Source organism: Lepidochelys kempii, chromosome 7 (genome assembly GCF_965140285.1).
Source record: "Lepidochelys kempii isolate rLepKem1 chromosome 7, rLepKem1.hap1, whole genome shotgun sequence".
In the NCBI taxonomy this organism is placed as follows: domain Eukaryota; kingdom Metazoa; phylum Chordata; order Testudines; family Cheloniidae; genus Lepidochelys; species Lepidochelys kempii.
Window position 1 is genome coordinate 83,263,066 of NC_136386.1, and position 19,342 is coordinate 83,282,407.

Consider the following 19,342-nt stretch of genomic DNA (forward strand, 5'->3'; position numbering starts at 1 on the left):
ACAAAAACCATGTTGACTCTTCCCCGACAAATTATGTTCATCTATGTGTCTGACAATTTTGTTCCTACCAATTTGCCCGGTACTGAAGTGAGGCTTACTGGCCTGTAGTTGCCAGGGTCACCTCTGGAGCCCTTTTTAAAAATTGACATCACATTAGCTATCCTCCATTCACTTGGTACAGAAGCTGATTTAAATGATAGGTTACAGATGACAATTAGTAGTCCTCCAATTTCACATTTGAGTTCCTTCAGAACTCTTGGGTGAATACCATCAGGTCCTGGAGACTTATTACTGTTTAGTTTATCAATTTGTTCAAAAACCTCCTCTAATGACACTTCAATTTGGGACAGTTCCTCAGATCTGTTACCCAAAAAGAATGGTTCAAGTTTGGGAATCTCCCTCACATCCTCAACAGTGAAGACTGATGCAAAGAATTTATTTAGTTTCTCCACAATGTCCTTATCTTTGAGAGCTCCTTTAGCATCTTGATCATCCAGACTTCAGATACTGGGTCTCCATGCTGGAAACTAATGTCAGAGCTAGTTGACAGTTTAAAATAATCCCCTGGGAACAGCAGACAACATGATGACAATATGTGTATGTGGTTGCAGAACAAAAAATGTCTATGTTCACATGCATCCGATGAAATGGGTATTCACCCATGAAAGCTTATGCTCCAATACCACTGTTAGTCTATAAGGTGCCACAGGACTCTTTGCCACTTTTATGTTCTTAAATGATCCCCATCATACAGCGCACCTGAAAAATGTGTGCTGGTGAAATTAACACTGTGCAGTAGTAATGCAAACATGGAAGGGACAGGATTAAGGCTTACATACAACCTTACTTTGTCATTTCCTGACTTTTGAGTACTTAGCTGTGCAACTAAAAAAACAACGGTCCTCATAGGATCTTCTTTTCAGAGAAAAAGATTTATTTATTTTTAATCACTCAGCAGCCCTTTTCCCCTAAATGATTATTTAGCTAGATATCACTGGAATGTCATGCCCCATGTATCCTGCAAATCCTGCAGGAGGGAGCCTCCTCTCCTGCAGACCTTATGTGCTGTGGCATGCTTAACTTCAGAGCAGTCCCCTGTGCCCCAGGGATCTCACAAGCCTCACAGAAGAGACACCAGCCTGGGGCTGCAGCCCTCGTGATATAGAACACAGAAGCAGGGTTTCCCTCTTGCACATGACAGCAGCTCCCCTTGAATGGCGTGCAGTAGCAGAGGTCCCCTCCTGCTGACCTCCTTCAGTCTGCAGAAGAGGAGCTCCTCTCATATCCTTCTTATGGGTGGGAGGAGGTTTGTAAAAGCCCTGCCGCAAACCCTTACAGAGAATGCCTCGGTTGGGGCAAAGGCTCTTAAAGTTTCCCTAACTTTTACTTTGTAGGACCCAGTTAAATTAACCACGTGTGCAAACACCACAGCCTTCGCCAGCTGCACACTCTACACGCTGAGTGAGCAAATCCTTCCGAAACACACTGTACATGCACAAAGTGCAATCTGGTCATAACTCAATGAAAGCAAACTCAGTTTTCACCATAACACTCAAAAGCACTTCTCCACAGGAAGGGTTAATTTTAGGCCAATTTCACCTCTCTCATCTAATTTGTCTGCACTATTAAACGAAATCACAAAAATTGCATTTTTTTAATATAATTGGGCAAGTATTTCCCCTCCCTCCCCATTCTTCTCCTCAGAAATGGCTCATCTATTTTGCTCAAAATAAAAAAAAACAAAAAAAACCCAAAAAACCCTAAATTGCCTTTAAGCAGAGACCAGACTTGGAAAATTTTAGCCTGCTATGAGAAAGTTTCAGAAAAGTACATGCAAGTGAAAACAGAAAGTTAGAATGGAAATGCTTATGTAACCTTAGCCACAGTGGTTGCTACCAGTCCTGCTATGTCAAAAACAATTATGCAACATGATAATTTAAGGGAATTCTATCATGCCACTCCAATAACTTACACTCTGCTTGATAACGGTACAAAGAGAAAAAACAGAATGCAAAAATAGACAGATCCTATATTTGGAGCAACAGGAGACACAAATGGCAAAGGCATACAGTAAGCAAAGAGAAGCAGCATGGCGCAGAATAACTGAGCTGGAGCTTACGGTCAGTGACTGAGACCACGATCTTCCTCATCAGTTCAGCTTCTTGGGGGTTTGGGTTCTCTCTATCCAACACGACCCCCGTGGTCCGGATCTTCCCCGTGGTGCTGTTGAGACTGTAGAATTTATTCGGTGGCCTGATGCTGTACACAAGGGAGCCATTCTCAGCCAGGTCAGGGTCAATAGCAACCACCTGAAGAGACCAAAGTGCAGATGTCAGTCTGCTAAATCGGGGAACCCTGTTCAGTGCAGCGCATCCACGCAGCCAACTCTTGGATCTGAGATGAAAAACTGAAAAGGAAATTAAAGGAAACCAAAAAGGAATAAAAAATTAAGTGCACTAAAGAGCTTGTGTTGCCCCATGATTTGAAAAATCACCCTCTTTAAGCATCATTCTCTTCTGTGTCATACATTTTCTTATTTTTCTCCCTTGGAGCTTTTAATTCTCAGGGATACTTATATAAAAATAAGAACTTTGTTACTTAGGACTTTACTGCTCCTGTGGCTTGTCCCTCACCTGAATTAGTATTATGTTGGTGATATAATTATTATTTTTCCAGCAACTAATTGTGATGTCAAATGCAAGATGACTTTCAGTGGGGAATAAGCAGCAGGAGCAGTGGCATGCTGAAGAAATACAGATTGTGTTTCATACAAGACATCCCTACAGCTCAAAAATAATGGAAGAGAAATATGGAACCCTTATATGGCACCTTCCATCACGGCATTTTACTGAGACTAATCAACCTGCACAGTTTCCCTGTGAAGTAGACGAGGATTATTTGCCCAGCACTTTCTTGGGTGGAAGGTGGGTGCTGTAACAGCAACCTCATACAACAATTTAGGAGAGTAAACAGAGAAGAATACAGCATCCAACTCAAACTGCAAGGGGAATTCAGACAGACAAATTACCCCCACAGAATTTGATATGGACACTAGGGTTAATTTACAAAAAGTTCCATCAGAGTTTTAATTGCCACAAGGGAGCAGGGCCTTGGTCTTACAGCTCATCTGTGTTGGGATATAGAAGCTGGAGCATTTGCCAACTGGCAACAGTTGATCTTTAGGAGCCAGTGGCCCAGCCCTGAAACCTCTAAACCCTGAATCTTTCTGCTCAACTCACCCCATTTTACACAGAAATCATCGCACAAATGGCAGATAACATTGCCTGGACACCACAGCAATAGCAATGGCAGAGATTTATTATTTGTATTGTGCCCCAAAACATGTTAGGTGCTTTACAATGGTGCACCTAGCACAATAAGGCCCTGATTGGGGCTCCTGAGTACCACTGTAATGCACCAAAATATGTATGCAAATAGTAATGAAGTGTACCTTAGTACTGTACTATACTATACAATGTAGGTAAAATGGATGGGATTATTGGCAGAGTGGAAATTGCCACTCTGAACATCATAGCTTTTACCAGGCCTCAAGCTCCGCACAAACTGCTGCACCCAAATAGACCAATGGTCAACAAGTCCAGTACCCTGTCTCTGAGGATCACCATTGATGGAAGCTTCATAGTAACAAAGAGCACAAGAACATTTAGAGATGGAAGGAATCCCATCCAGCCCCTGCCCAGTTAATGTCTGTCCACGTGATCTAAGTGTCTGTTCTAACTCCTTCAGGCGTGTACTTACAAGTGCAGAGATCCAGTGGCAGAGCAAAGGGTTACAAAGCAATATGCCATAGGAATCACCACCTCCGTTTGCCTTTATCAGCCACAATGCTTCATTTTAATTACACAGGAATAAATTATATTTGCTCAGCATAAATAATAATAATTTAACACATTATTAATCCCCTCTGCTTTCCCTTATCCTGCTGCCGACAGATTCTTCCCAATAGGAACAGATGCAGAAGGAGCCACAGCCATGTGTCCAAGTGAATCGTGCACTCAGAAAGCATAGCTTGCTCCCCCATGGGGAAGGGGAAGCAGATAGGCCAGCTAAGGTGATGCAGAGTTAATTTCTGCAAGGTGGGCTTGGAATGGAATCTATTCTCCCTCCTGCTCCAAGATTAATGTTTCACTAAAGGATTTTTTCCCCAGTCTTTCCTGTTTGATGATTTTGTGGATTCTCTTCACTTTTCCCTCATTTATTTTCTGTTTCACGCTCATCATTTTTCTCCCAGCATGATGGAAAATAATTCTCTCTCCTCCTTTCTTTTATTTTGTTGAAGAGATTTGAAAGACTTTAAATCAATGCCTTTCAGAGAGGTCCTTGAGGGAGATCACAGGCGAGGCTAGGAAAGCAGAAGTTAGCCAAGAAGTTAGCCATTGTTTTAAAGACACACACACACAGAGGAAAGATTGCAACATGCGTGGGGTGGGAAGCATGGCTGCAGTTCAAGGACTGTGTTCTCCAAATGGACTTTCATGCCTTTATAATCATATCAGGGCCCAGATGCACAGTGGAGGACACAAAGTTCAAGTCCCATATTGCACATGGATCAGATTCCAGCCTCATGCTGTAGAGAGCCTGCACTATCTCTAAGGAAACTGCAGTGATTGGAGTAGTCTCAACATGTTAAACTCTGATCCTTCAAAGACTTAACTTTCTGCACTGTAACAACAGTCCTATTAGCTTTAATGAGATTACCTACTGAACATAAAGCTAAGCCCATGTATAAGTCTTGGCAAAATCAGGGCTTTAGATTGCTAAATTAATATTTACTAGAGGAAGCAGGTACATGGGATAACTCCAGGCTATATCCTCAGCTAGTGCAAATGGACAAATCCACCTAGGGCAGTGGAGTTACACTGATTTACACCAGCTAAGGACCCACTTTTCAATTTTCATTTTTTTAAAATGAGAAGTATCTGCCATGGTGCTGAGATCTTCATAATTTTAAACCGCGCTGGGGTCCCTGAATGGGAGCTGCCATTTCACTGGCACTTTCCAGCAAGAAAGCCAATCAGCTGATAGAGTCCCCTCTTCTGCAGTGGAATCTACTCACGCAGACCCTCTCGCCCACATGGAGTCCCAGTGACGTCAAGTAGCTTGAGACAAAGCAACTGCTATTTAGTAGATAAATGAGTGAAATGGCTGGGGACTTCTGTTTTAAGGTCAATAATGATATTTATTAGAAAATGCTACAAAACATTGTGGAGACATTTAAACCATTGTTAAATTAAACAAGAAAATCCTTTAATAGGCAGCAGATTTTGGCTTTAATCAGCCAGGAAAGCCTCTAGCCTTGTTCCTGTATTCATTTGCTAAACAGCAGTACAAACTTTCTCAGCAGACGTGCAAGATGGTGGCTGTTTCATTTATTATGGTTAATAACAATTTAACCTTATTGGTGATTTATCCAACCAGATGATGTGGTTATTGCATTTTTACAATCAATGTGCAGTTTTCCTTTCAACAAAGGCCTGTTAACTCCATGACTTTAAGCACCAGGATTTCCTTCCTGTATCCCACTTTCTGGCCATGTGAACACCACTGGATTAAAGGAACAGACTTCTTAGAATACCTATTCTCTGCATTGTGCCAAACACAGTGAATGTGGCGAAAATGAATTTGGCACAGTGTGCCAAATCCTGCCTGGGAGAGTGCCAGGGCTGGCATGATGGAGGGGACCGGAGATGGCAGGTCAGGATGGATATATATATATACACAATGGTGCTGCAGGGCTCAGGGCTGGTATAGCAGGACTGAGGTACCCTGGCAGCTCTGTGAGGCAGAAGCATGCACAGATCTTTGTCTCCAGTTAAAGGCATCAGCCCTTCAATAGTACATATGCTAAAAGTCAGTCCAGACAGCACAAAGATTAAAACTAGTTTCTTTGTGCTTCTGGATTCAGAGGGTGCATTCTGTTGGCTGTCATGGCACATACCGTTGTGACATCGGAGTCTGGGGGGGTCATTTCCACCAGGTTAATGAAGTACGGATCATCCTTCCACATGGGATAGTTATCGTTAATGTCCAGCAAAGTGATGTTCACCTGCAAAATGATAAGTGTGAATATGGACTCTCCTATCCAGTAAGCAGCACGGTATGACTCTAGAGTAGCTGCAAATCTACCTCAGTGCTTCTGCATATTCATGTCAGATAGGGTTGGGCTTACAATGTCTGACCCTGGTCCCTTCACCTTTCCCTCTGAGCCAGTGTCACAAATGAGGTCATTTTAGCAAGACGGCTGTCCCTGTGGGTAGCTCCGAAATGATGAGTGTAATTAAAAGGATTTCTTCTTAAAGCCAATTCATTGTCTCTACCAGACGAGAAGGTGCTTCTCACCATGCACCGTTTCAGGAGCACTGTGCTGAGTGCCATGAGAGCTTCTCCATAAACACTGCTGTCTAGAGCCAAGTGAAACAGTCACAACAAGTACAGAAATTTGACCAATTCGGCCAATCTCTGATGTTTTCATTTGAACTTATTTGCTGAATAGTCTCGGTCTGTATGTTGGGTGGCATGTTCCATATCTGAAATCCGAAGAAAGTTGGTTCGTTTTGTATGGATATATAGGTCGAATGGCGCGGTTTCCTTTCCTTGACTGGACAAGCATAACACTTTGATTCAGGTTTAGAGTGAATCCTTGCACTGATGAATTCAGAGTGAGTTTTACATGAATATTCTTCTACATTCCCTTAAAAGTTGCTGTTTCCACAAACATTCCTATCTGTGAACTCGCTGAGTTGGACAGTGGTTTGGGCATTTTCCATACTGGGACCCCATGTTACAACAGAAGAAAACTGCAGAATTCCTAATGCCTAGTCATAAAGGGAGGGTTCTTGTGATCGTTGGGCTAAGAACCACACACAAGCAGACTCATGGAAAATGGACACTGAAGGCACAGAGAAAGGGAATTTGTTTGAACATGCAAACAAATATTTGCAGGACATTTTTTACATTCTTCCCCAAACTCTCACCTTTCCTGGGCTCTGGTCCACATACTCCCTGCTATGGCCCAGAACCAAACAAATCCTGGTCACCTTACATGAACGGCCCCAGTAAGTCAATGGCACTAATTCCACAAGTAAGGCCAACAGGATGTAAACCGAAACTGGACCTCCAGATGTTGCAGTTTGAGGGAGGCCAAGGGGAGCTGCCTGATTTCCCATGGCAGGCAGTGCAATGCAAGATAGCCAATGCTGGTAAGGGCTGTAGCTGGGGTGCCATTGTTCATTACAACTGCCCTATTGTAGCAAAGTTAGCCATTCTCCATTTGAAAAAGTTTTGGCAGGGCTGAGAGCAGCTGCTTCCCTCATAAACTCTAATCAGAGACACTACAAGATGCAGTCTGAGCAATTTCCTTGATCTCTCACTACCCTGATAAATTATTTACAGAGTTTGAAATTCCCATTAATTTAGCGGCCTGGGGCTGCTGCTTATTGAACAGGGCATTTTACTGTATTTCTGAAAGTTCTCTTCCCAGTAAGGCACCTAACTCAGTCATTGTGGCGGGATGTAGGGATCACAGGGGAAGAATGTTAGGAAAGGGAGGAAAAAGCAAAGAACAAGACCATTAAGTGAAAGAAGCAAGAAGGGAATGAGCGAGGGATAGGCAAGGGGTAAGAGAACATGGATGGTGGGTGCAGAGCAGGGAGCAACAGAGAAGCAGAAAAGGGTACAGAATACAAAGCAGGAAGAGAATGGCTCGCTGAAGTGTTAACTTTTTTTTCCAATGTAAGAAAAGGAGGTGGCTGGGGGTGGGTCCACAGGGTCCGGATGGCTCATGGGATTTGGCGGTGGGATGCAGAGCCTTTCACACGCTAGCTCTCCGGTTTAAATCCAGGCCAAGTCAAGAGCGATCAAAATAAAAAGTCTCAGAGGGGAAGAATAAATAAAAGGGGAGGAGGGACAACAAGAAAAGGCCTGCCCAGCGCTTGGGTTAGTGAAAGTACATCTATACATTTATGTGCACGGTTCTGCTTCCAGCTTCACCTTGGGGCTGTGTGGAAAGGTCCCATGTTTCTGCTAATCTGTGAGGGATGGAGGTGATGGCAGAAGGTTGCTGCTGAGGAAACCTGAATCAAAGTGTAGTTTAGCTTTGGGAGGGTGACTAGGCTAACTGGGCAGGCACAGAGCAAAACACTGTCAGGTAACCACTTCTATTGAATTTCAAGCCCTGGTTCATGGGGCACCTTTCTTTTAAAACACAAACCCTCCTAACATTTCCAGTACATTTTTCCTTAGTGCCAAATCCCACTCTTTTAGTCCTCACGCACACCAGAAAGCAAACATACATACATATACACTGACTGTAAACCAGCTGTTGACTGTAACAGCTTTAAGAGTTTTAACCAGCTCTTACAAGCTCTCTCTATTATCATTCATGTGCAAGAGAATACACAGTGGGGATGCAGGAACCCTATCATGCCTGTCCCAGCATTCGGGGCTCAGACAGCTGTCCCCAGCTGCTGGTTGCTTCTACAATATCACTCCAAAGCTCAAAGAGATGCTAAGTCAAGATCAGGATTTTAAGATGAGCAAATATTCTCCTAAAACAAACCAAAGCAAACCGTGCATGTGTCTATTTAGCTCAAAAGGGTCAGATCACGCAATTCAGAGAGATGCACATTTGTTCAGCCACACACAGGTGGAATACGGGTGCCATCCAGTGGTAGGTCAGGAGAATCTCAAGTTTGTGGTCTCCAGGGCTATCCCAGGCACTGTTTTCTATTTAAGGCACAGAAGAGGTTTGTTAGGTGAAGCTCAGATGTGTATTCCCAATGGATATCCCGGAGGATTTGCACATGGGGCCTGCTGAGGGTATGCTGAATCACAAGCATAGGCTCTTTAGGGCTGTTTCATAACATCTGAGAAAGAAAAGACCTAGCAGATCAATTGCTCCATTACCTAGAGGCAGATGCAGGATTGTTCCCTACAGCACATTCTCTCTCTTTCATGTGCTTTCCAGTCCCATTTTAAGGCCCCAAGCTTACACTGCTTCCCTTGGGATATTAACCCACAGCTAAACTGTTCCCTTTCTCCCAGGTGCTGTTCTATTTCAAGACACTGGAGTGGCATGTCAACTTATTCCGGGATGTGCATACATTCACTGTGTGGATTTCGGGGGGCGTGTAAAGGTGGGGCAGTAGCTGCTGGTCAGCTGGTGTGAATCCCAACACGTTCATTCTCTAGGGTTACCACAGGCAATGTTTGCTATTTAAAGGGCACTAGCATGGTTTGTTAGGGAACCCCAGGCATGTATGTCCTATGAAGATCCCAGGAGCACTGGGTTTTGGGCTCTTCTTTCCTATTCAAAAGGTGGTGCTGTGGCTGGTGAATCCTGGGTGCATATTCCAGCTAAATGCAATAGTCAAACTTTAATCAGACACCAACTTCCCACCAAGTTTTCAGGTTCTCTAATTACAGATACTTTTAGGAAATAGGTTAAGGTATTCCATTCCAGAAACTGTCTTTGCCTTTTAATGAATTTATTAGGAGACTGGTCCTCTCCCATGTAGCCTCAAAGAGGACACAGCAGCAGACATGCCAGCCACTCAGACTCAGCAGGACTGTAACCTGCCTGCCCTAGATTCAACAGGAAACATCAAGCTATCAAGGGGGTACTGTACCCAGCACCAGCAAGAACTACCTCAGAGAGCTCTCCCCTTTAGCACTGCAAAGACACTTCCAGCGACTCGCAAGTGGAAGAACAGATTCAAGAAGGACTGTCATCCTTATATTAGTACCGGCTGCTCATTACATCTCTTGTACTATCAGAGCAAGGAGCAGTTTTGCTGAGACAAAAGCATTTGAACTCACAGTGGCAATGCCTGTTTTCTGGTTGTGACCCACGCCACCATCCACGGCCCGGACAATGAGTATGTACTCTGATTTGGCCTCCCGGTCCAGCAAAGAGGTTGTGGTGATTTCACCTGCAGAAAGGGGAAATGGGAGAGACATAGGATAAAAGTGATTCCTGGGCACTTGCCCAGATGGGATAAAGAGAGTGGCATGAGCATTTGGAAATACTAAAGAACAAAAGTGTACACAAGCCTGAATATATGAGTAAAAAAGAGAGAGAGATCATTGTGAAGGGGTGAAAAGTTCCCATTTGGAAACATGATCAGTTTCTTCCACAAATGAGCATACGCAGAGAGCTGAGAGACAAGGACAGTGAAAGAGAAGCAATGTCAATTCCATGATTCTGTTTAAAACAGACACCTATAATTTTCTAGGGCAATCTTTGTAAATCCTCAGAGGGGTCCACTCCATCCCTTCCCCCGGTAAGGTAAGGGTACTTAAGAGGACTGGTATCCTCCCACTCTCGATACGTTTAAGTATTCCTAGTAAAGGCCATGTTTTAAGTTTTGTGTGAGGGCATTAGAGTACTCGGTCACTTCAGTGACACCAGATGAGTGACCTGTCTATATTTGTAATTAGCTATTGGAACTTGAGATTCCAGCCATGACCTAGGGACAATGTGTCATGGTGACACTAACGATCCCCTTGAAACAGCCACGGTGAGGACCAGGTCAGTGATGTGGTTGTGTAGTAGCGTGTTCTGTGGTGGAACACTCGTACAAACAGATCCACTCTGCAACGCACTTGTCCGTCTTTTTGCTGCGATTGCAGACTCAGGCTGTGCAAAGCTCGTGAAACAGCTTCAGCAAAGTCTGGAAACAATCTGGACGAATTCAGGCTCTGCTTTGTTGCTCTCAAAGTTCAGATATATTCACCTAGATGACAGGTAATCTGTGACATCACTGTAATGTTACCTGGCTTGAGCTCAGTGACTTCACAGCCTTGTGAGGACATCACTGTCTCTTAACGAACATGTAGAAAAAATAACACAGGAATCTGACAGCTGATATTACCAAGGTAATAGCAGCTCACGGGAAGGAGCCAAGCCTTCGTTTGATTTGGACAGCATTTTCCACGCTGTGTCAGATCACAATGACATTATTTCTGTTATCTCTTCAACCATCTGTAATCGCCTTTCAATGCCAAGTTACCTTCCTGCCCATCACCTCTTCTTCTCCCTCTACTCCGCATTCCAGTTGTTGAAAGGAGCTCAGCACGGAGGACTGTGCTCCACTATGGAGGAGATTTTATGTGAGGGGCTGTCCAGAGCAGCAATAGAAGGAAGCAGGAGGAGAGGGAATATTAATCTAGATGAGAGAAATTTAAAAAGTTAAAAGGTCTTCTTAAAATATATTTGCTTCCAAAGTTTTGTGGCATCAATTAATTCACGGGCTGAAAAAATTAATCAGTAAAAAAGTTTTAAATATGAATGTGTCGCAATGATGGATCATTCTGCCTGTCCACAAAATTGCATCTAATTAAGTGCACCTTTACAGAGCAGGTTCAGCTCATTTGAATCAGGAACATCTCTAGAAAGTGCATACACCTCGAAGGCACTGAGCAGTCAGACACAGTTCTGCAGTATCTTTCTTTTCCACCGTTTCTTAAATGCCCTTATTTACCAATATATGCTACAATGTACCTTGATTTGCAGTGAGGCTGTGAGTGAAAGGAGTTCTTGGGTTGCACTGGATACTCAGATTTTTCCAGAGAGCTTCCTCCCAGCATTGCTAGGTCAGCAACAGCTTAGAACAATGTGATGTGAGCTTCTTCATAATCATGGCCAGTTATGCCATCTACACTAATCCCAAAGCAGCCCTGGGAAATAACCCCCTTTCCCTTCTCCTAGACTGGATAACAGAGTAGAATGTTGATTAGAGTTCCCCTTGGACCAGGGCCCTTTGTTTGCTAGTCACTCTCCCACTTCCTTCTTGAAAATGGCTGTGGATTTGGGAACCCTGTACTATAGTGGCAGGATGAGTAATTGTGCCTGAAGTCCTGGGACCAGGGGCACTTTATACTCCCTTAGGCCGAGTTCCTCCTACAATAAACACAGTGGGGAACATGAGAAAGATCGTGGAGAGGGGGAGGAATGGAGGGAGGAAAATGACAAGAATAAAAGGATGGCTGGAAGGAAGAAAGAAAGATGCGAGAGAGGTAGAAAAGGAGAGAATATGAAAGATGCTGGAAGGAGGAAGAGAGGTGAGGGGAAAGAGAAAGATCACATGGGCAAGCTCACCTGAGCGAGCGTTGATCCGGAAGTGAGAGGAACCTTCCAGGGAGTAGATAATTGACTCTTGACCATATTCTCTGGACCGGTCCAAATCAGTGGCATTTAAAAATAGCACTGTGGCTCCTTGGAAAACACCAGAAACGAGGAATCAAAGATGCATATTTGTTAGCAAACTGATGGACAAAGGCTGGGTCAGAAAGCACAGCACCCCCAAACCAGGAAGCACTTTCATATCTATCCCCAGCTGTTCTTTCAATAGGTCTATGGTTTTCTATCCTGCTAACTGGTCCATCCCTCCAAACTGACTGCTGTATTAGCAGCAGCTCTAATACCCAATTCAAACTTGTCACTATGTCCAGGAATCCCAAAGTGAGAGACAATCACTTGGCAACTCTTAAAGAAAGTACACAGGCCCTCAGGGATTTTAAGTGCCATGTTAGTGGCATTTTAATGTTAATCCAGGGGAGCGAGGCTGCATGAGCCAGCTCTGGCCGGATGTGTGATCGCTGCTACCACCAGCTTGGTCATGACCAGCGAGCAGTTCACGACGGGTTTGCTACTTACATGCCCCAGGAAAGCTGACAAGGATAAACTCGTTAACAAAAAGGTATTTAATGTTGAAGGAATTTAAGTGCCACGGTGAGGACCTTTGGCTGCATAGCTAGGAGGAAGCTGGGAGGCTGTTTCTTTCACAAGTTTCTTTCTCAGTAAGACAAGGGTGTGAACTGTATGGGAAGGTGGAGAGTGGGGTAGCTTGAGCTCTAATTGGATAGAAAGTCATTTTTGCCTTTTACAGGTTTACTCTAGCTCTTCCGGTTTTCACCATAGAAGCACAAATCACGTACATGTTTTACTTGATATTTACCAGCAGAGCTACGAACAGGGTGATGCTGCTTCCTAATGCAACTGCCTGGTGAGAGCAGAAGCCCTGTTACCCCCTGGGTACAGTACGCACGGACACACAGTGTGGAAAATTAGGATTGTACCAAGCACAGGTGCTTTGGGAGTTTGTCAGGCCTCATGCTACCATGCAGGCGGGAGCAATAATTCTGCATTCAATATTCACCAGTTATAAGGATGGAGGCCCACTAGCATGGCTGAGCATCCAAGAGGAAACATGTGTGGATAGACTGCCCCTACCCATGCATTGGCCAGCCTGGGAAGGCACTGGGAGAAATACAAGCAATGCTTTTTTCCAACAATGCAGCAATGTAGGTCAGTAAACATGTGCCCCCCTACCAGTGTTCCTGGAGGTATGATCACAGATTCTGCCCTAGGCAGGCAGAATGCCACCAATTAGCACTGCTTGGATAGCACAGCTCCTCTCCCAACCCTTATGCCACTCTACCTATAGGCACCTTCATTGAACCCTGTATGGATGTAAGTACATAATCTATTTGCGAGTGGGATTTCAAAAGCATTCAGAGTTGCCTATATCTGCTTCCAGTGAACTCTATGGGAGTTTTACCATTGACTCCAGTGGGAGCAGAGTTAGGCCAACAGGGACTGTCTTTGAACAGTGCTAGCACAATGGGGAGCCCTGGTCCATGACTCCTAATCTAGGGCTCCTAGACACTACAGCAAAACAAATAATAAATAACACCACCACCACAGAGCGCTTTAGACACGCACAGGGTGGGATTTGCAATAGTTTTGTCTGAGTTATATGCAAGGGATGTATTTTAATTTTCAACTTAAAAAAGGGACCATCACACAAACTCTGGATGGCGAACAACGTTAACAAATATATGTAACCCACTGGTCAGCATGTGTTGTGTCTCCCCCATTGTGCCTGGTCCAGAGGATGTGAGCATTACAGTTCCAGCTGCAGAGGCCGGCTCTTTAGCTCAAGCTGTTGAGACGCAAGCTTTCAGCTCTAGAGCTCACTGGTTCAATCCCCAGTGCTGGCTGAGATGGAGGCTGTCACATATACACTTGGTAATGTGCTCATAAGTGTCATCCATCATTGAGCTATACGCCATCCCAAATCTCACCCACTAGGCAAATGCCAGAGCAAAAAGATACTCTTCATGGCTCAGTGGAAGGCCTAACAGTTTGAATCTGTTGAATCAGCAGGGGAAACAAGACCCAGAACCAATGGCTTTTTCTCAGAATGCCCTTCCTTCAACTCCCCCCATCCCTGTCTGATGCTAAAACACCCAAGCGGGTTAAGCTGCTACAATGGTATGTGTGGAGAGAGGCAATGTGCATGACTGTGCACATCTCATGTGTGTACAATGCATTATGTATGTATTAAAATCAGGAGGTCTGGGCATTAGGCAGTTAATTCTCTCTCTGTGCAGACTTGCTTCTCTTCGGATGCTGACACCCTCTGCCAGGTAGTTGGGCTCTTTTGGAATCTAGTGCCACATCCCTATTGGCTGAGTAGGCGGCCATATAAAATATTACAAGACAGACACCACAAATGGGAAGCTACATAAAGAGAGTGGGAGCACACTTTTCCATACCTGCCATGATGTCCTCCATGACAGTAATGACATAGGATGGCCGGCTGAACGTGGGTGGATTATCATTTTCATCCTAAAGAAAAAATAAGAGATGTTGGAAGACACTGACTTGGAAAAAGACAACAGAATAATGACAAAACTCTGGTATGATAAGACATGGAAATGTCTACCTCCTATTGACTTGCTGCCCCATTTGGACGAGAACAGTACAAAAAGGGGAGGATTGTCTTGTGGTTAAGGCACAAGTCTACAACCGGGAAGATCTGTTCGCAGACTTCCACTGCAACTCTGGTCAAGTTATGATACTTTGTCTTTCAGTGCCTTAGTTTTTTTAATCCATAGGATGGGGATAATAACATCTCTCTCCCTGGGGGTGTTGTGAAGGTTAATTAGCTACAATAGGAAAGTTGTTTGGAGATGAGTGCGCTATGTAAAGGGTAGGCATTATTACCTGCTAACACTGTCTAGGGGTCATGCAAACACTGGGAAAGGAAAGGCACCTTATTTTGTACATTTCTTTTCTACTCCATTTTCTGTACTACTCTCTTGAAAGCTTGAAAACAAAGGGCTCACCTCCTCTCTGTTTCCAAATTGTGGTCAGCACAAAAGGAGCGGGCAGGCATAAGGGAGCCACTTACGGCGCCCTGATTCTGTTTTGTTTGGGACTGTATGCCAGTCAAACAGAAAGCATCGACATGGCAAAACATAGCTCCATCAATGCTCCTTCCCTCTCCAGGTTCTTCGCATTATGAGTAGGGAGTGCACAGCTGGCAAAGGAGCCAGCTTTCCCAGCTTTATGCCTGCAGACAGCTTACCTCCCCTGAAGGGAATTTCTGCTTGCCACTTTGGCCTGATCTGGCCACTCTGACGCAGTGGTTCAAAGTGGCCAAAAGTGTCTTTCCCTACTCATTTTTTAAAATAAACACATCTGATAAACACCAATTCCCTCCACCCATAGGCACTGACTCCATGGGTGTTTGGGGACTGGAACATCCATGGGAACAAAATAGTGGTTGCTGAGCACCCATTGGTGGGCCCCGTGATCAGCTCCTCCTCTCCCTCCCAGTGCCTCCTGTGGCTCAGCTGTTCAGCAGTGTGCAGGAGGCACGGGGGGAGGGGACGAGTGAGGGCAGGGCATGCTCGGGGAGGGGGCAGAACAGGGTGGGAAGACATGGGGCGAGGGCAGGAAGAGGCGGGACCTTGCGGGGAGGTTGAGTGGAGGTGGGGCCTGGGGCAGAGCAGGGATCGAGCACTCCCAGGGAAATGAGAAAGCCAGCTCCTGTGCCTCCATCACTCACATCCTTCATCTATAGACATTTCAAATGGAGCAGAAGCCATAGTGGCTTCCTTTCGTTAGCTTCTCTGCATGTGCACAAGTACCAGTAAAGATGTTAACAGGAATGTCTATTAATTATCTGCCTCTGCAGAGCCACTATAATTCTAGAAAAGTGGTGGATTCTCTCTCTTGTTTTGCAACTGATCGAGCTTACAGTTTCTGGGAGGGATGGAGTGGGAAACTGATGTACAGAATCCCAAGGAGATGATTCCTTCTCTGATTTAAACATTTTCAGTTAATTAAGTCTGGTACTATAAACTGCTTTCTTTCTGGTATTCATCAGAGAATGTCTTGTGAGCATCTCCTCCTCCTCCAGCACAGAGTTTTAGAAGGAAGCAAAACATTACAAGAGCCAAAACCAAATACAAGCAACATCTCCTCCTCCCTCTTCTTCCTCAGAGCTGCACACAGAGATTTTATCATTCAGGATCACACTGGCCAATGACACATGATCCCGGAAGTCCCGGTATCTAAGGTGCCCATCCTGATGATGTCTTTTTGAAATAAAATGGATGTGAGCAATACACATTTAATAACTACCAATATTTCTTGCAATGTATAGTTGTGTCATTCAATCCTGTATACATTTTGCAATGTATTTAAATTAAATCACCTTTCCCTCCACCTGAAATATGCATGCCGCTGAGTGACACAGTTAAGCTGACCTAACCCCCATTGTGGACTGTGCCCTGTTGACAGAAGAATTCTGCTGTGAGGCTGCAGCTGTGCGGATGTAGGGCTTCCAGCGTAGACGAGATCCGATACTGATGCGCATGAGCTCTGCTCAGTGCAGGGCCTACAGCAGAGGGGATGAGGGGAGGTGACTTTATACAGCTTTGGGAGGCAAGCCAGTCCTCGATTACAGACAGACCCCCAACCTGAAGCAAATACTCACCAGCAACCACACACCACAGAACAAAAACACTAACCCAGGAACCTATTCTTGCAACAAAGCCAGATGCCAACTCTGTCCACATATCTATTCAAGGGACACCATCATAGGGCCTAATCACATCAGCCACACCATCAGAGGCTCATTCACCTGCACATCTACCAATGTGATATATGCCATCATGTGCCAGCAATGCCTCTCTGCCCTGTACATTGGCCAGACCAGACAGTCTCTAACCAAAAAAATAAATGGACACAAATCTGACATCAGGAATCATAACATTAAAAAACCGGTAGGAGAACACTTCAACCTCTCTGGCCACTCAGTAACAGACTTAAAGGTGGCAATTTTGCAACAGAAAAGCTTCAAAAACAGACTCCAAGAAGAAATTGCTGAACTGGAATTAATTTGCAAACTAGATACCATTAACTTGGGCTTGAATAGAGACTGGGAGTGGCTGGGTCATTACAAAAATTGAATCTATTTCCCCATGTTAAGTATCCTCACACCTTCTTGTCAACTGTCTGAAATGGACCACCTTGATTATCACTACAAAAGTTTGTTTTATTTCTCCTGCTGATAATAGCTCATCTTAATTAACTAGCCTCTTAGAGTCGGTATGGCAATTTCCACCTTTTCATGTTCTCTGTACGTATATATGTAGCTTCTTACTACATGTTCCATTCTATGCATCTGATGAAGGGGGCTGTAGCCCACGAAAGCTTATGCTCAAATAAAGTTGTTAATCTTTAAGGTGCCACAAGTCCTCCTGTTCTTTTACAGCCTTTGTGATTCCCTTATTCTGGGTCCAACCAGGGAGTGGTTCGATGGCAGTTGCAAGTTAGAGCCATCTCAGCCACCATAAAGGGGCCACTGGACAACGGTGAATTGGGTTCATGATTCACAAGCGATGACTTTGCCAGATGCAGTAAGAGGCAGCCAGCACAGTCTACTGACAGCTTTAAACTGACTAATTTTAAAAGATTTCCATTTCTCAGTGAGCCCCCTATACATAATGGAACCAAATTAAACACAAAATCCCTATAAACATTTTCATAAAGGAATTTCTGCTCATTTCTTGGTGGTTATGAGATGGGGAGGGGCATTAAGCAAGAGAGAACCCAACTAGCTGACTCTGCAGGAGAAGCAGTGAAGCTTACTTCACACAAAGTGCTAGCAAATATACCTAATAAATAAACTAAAAAAAACAGGTTTTTTGCTCACTTTCTTCAACTGATTCTCACATCTGAAAAGCAGCTACTGCATTTGGCCAACTGGCCAAGAATGTGTGGAATAACAGGAAACTAACACTGAACACCAAGATACTGGGCTACCAGGTGTATGTTTTCAGCATGTTGCTATATGGTGGCAAGATCTGGACCCCGTACAGCAGGCATGATGGAAGGCTAAACACCTTCAACACCTGCTGTTTTTGTTGTACTCTAAACTTCAAGTGGGAAACCAGAGTTCCCGACACTGAAGCATTTGAGAAAGCAAAATTGTCCAATTTAATCTATGCTCAAACACAGATGTCTCCGTTGGCTCAGTCATCTGCATCAGATGTATGAAGGATCTTCTGTACAGAGAACCTGCAGATGCTCCATGGCCACTGGTACGACCTTGGTTCAGGTTCAAGGATGTTTGCAAAAGGGACTTGAAAACTGTCAACATCAACACCACAAGCTGGGAAGAAGCAGCTAGTAACAGGCTACATTGACTCCCTGGTGCAGTGCAGCCCTCCAAAAGAGGCTGAAGAGAGGTGGCTGAGAGAAAGAAAAGCAGAGAGAGAGAAGAGGGAAGAACAGCAGGCCCCAAGTGCTAATAGTCCACTAGTTTCATCCCTGACCCTGCACCATATGCCTACACTACTAGTGGCAAGGACTGTCACATGAGAACTGGACTTTTTAGCCACTTGTGATGCTGCAGCATGACATACAGTAAGTGAACAGCTTTTGCGCTTACACCATAGTCTTTCAAGACAGACGATTGCCACCACCATGTTCACCTATGATAATGTTAAGCGAGCCTATCTCTACTAGTAGATACAAAAAATATGATTTTCTTGTTGATGGTGTCCTTTTAAGCTTGTCTCTGCTGGGAGACAGAGACTACTGCTGTCCTGGTGAACTAAATTAACACTTGGTTTAAAATATTCCTAAAAATGGAAGGATCAGCTTAAAGGTGTTTTAAATGCCATTCATATAATGTTAAACTGACCAAACCCAACAACAGAAAGGAGTTAAAGATGGAAACTGCCAGAAAATAAAATACCCCATTTGCTTGAGTCCCTATGTCAAGGATGAGCTTCCAGAGGCCTCTGATAGCCCTGTAGCCTTGACTGATGCTTTTGCCATTGAACTTGATATTTGAGGCCATTTCACATGCCAGTGATGTTCATCACACTCTAATTAAATTGCCATGCTCTGCTTTGCTGGCAACAGGTGATCTTTAATCAGCCTTTGCATCACTTCTGTGATGCTCAGTTTTGCACATTATCCTCCACACAGCGTATGAACCTAAATGTGGAAATCCCC

At 44.3% G+C, this 19,342-nt stretch overlaps 1 protein-coding gene across 10 annotated transcripts in view; it reads right to left on the reverse strand.

Annotated features, from left to right (window-relative positions):
* The window catches only part of CDH23 (cadherin related 23), a 522,984-nt gene that overhangs the window by 157,850 nt on the left and 345,792 nt on the right, over nt 1–19,342 (reverse strand). For all 10 annotated transcript variants that reach the window (XM_073353546.2, XM_073353545.2, XM_073353547.2 and 7 more), the window contains 5 exons: nt 14,581–14,653; nt 12,119–12,235; nt 9,838–9,950; nt 5,960–6,067; nt 2,120–2,309 (listed from right to left, as the gene is read on the reverse strand). In XM_073353546.2, the coding sequence (XP_073209647.2) occupies nt 2,120–2,309; nt 5,960–6,067; nt 9,838–9,950; nt 12,119–12,235; nt 14,581–14,653 (601 nt within the window). The remainder of the gene's footprint in view (nt 1–2,119; nt 2,310–5,959; nt 6,068–9,837; nt 9,951–12,118; nt 12,236–14,580; nt 14,654–19,342) is intronic.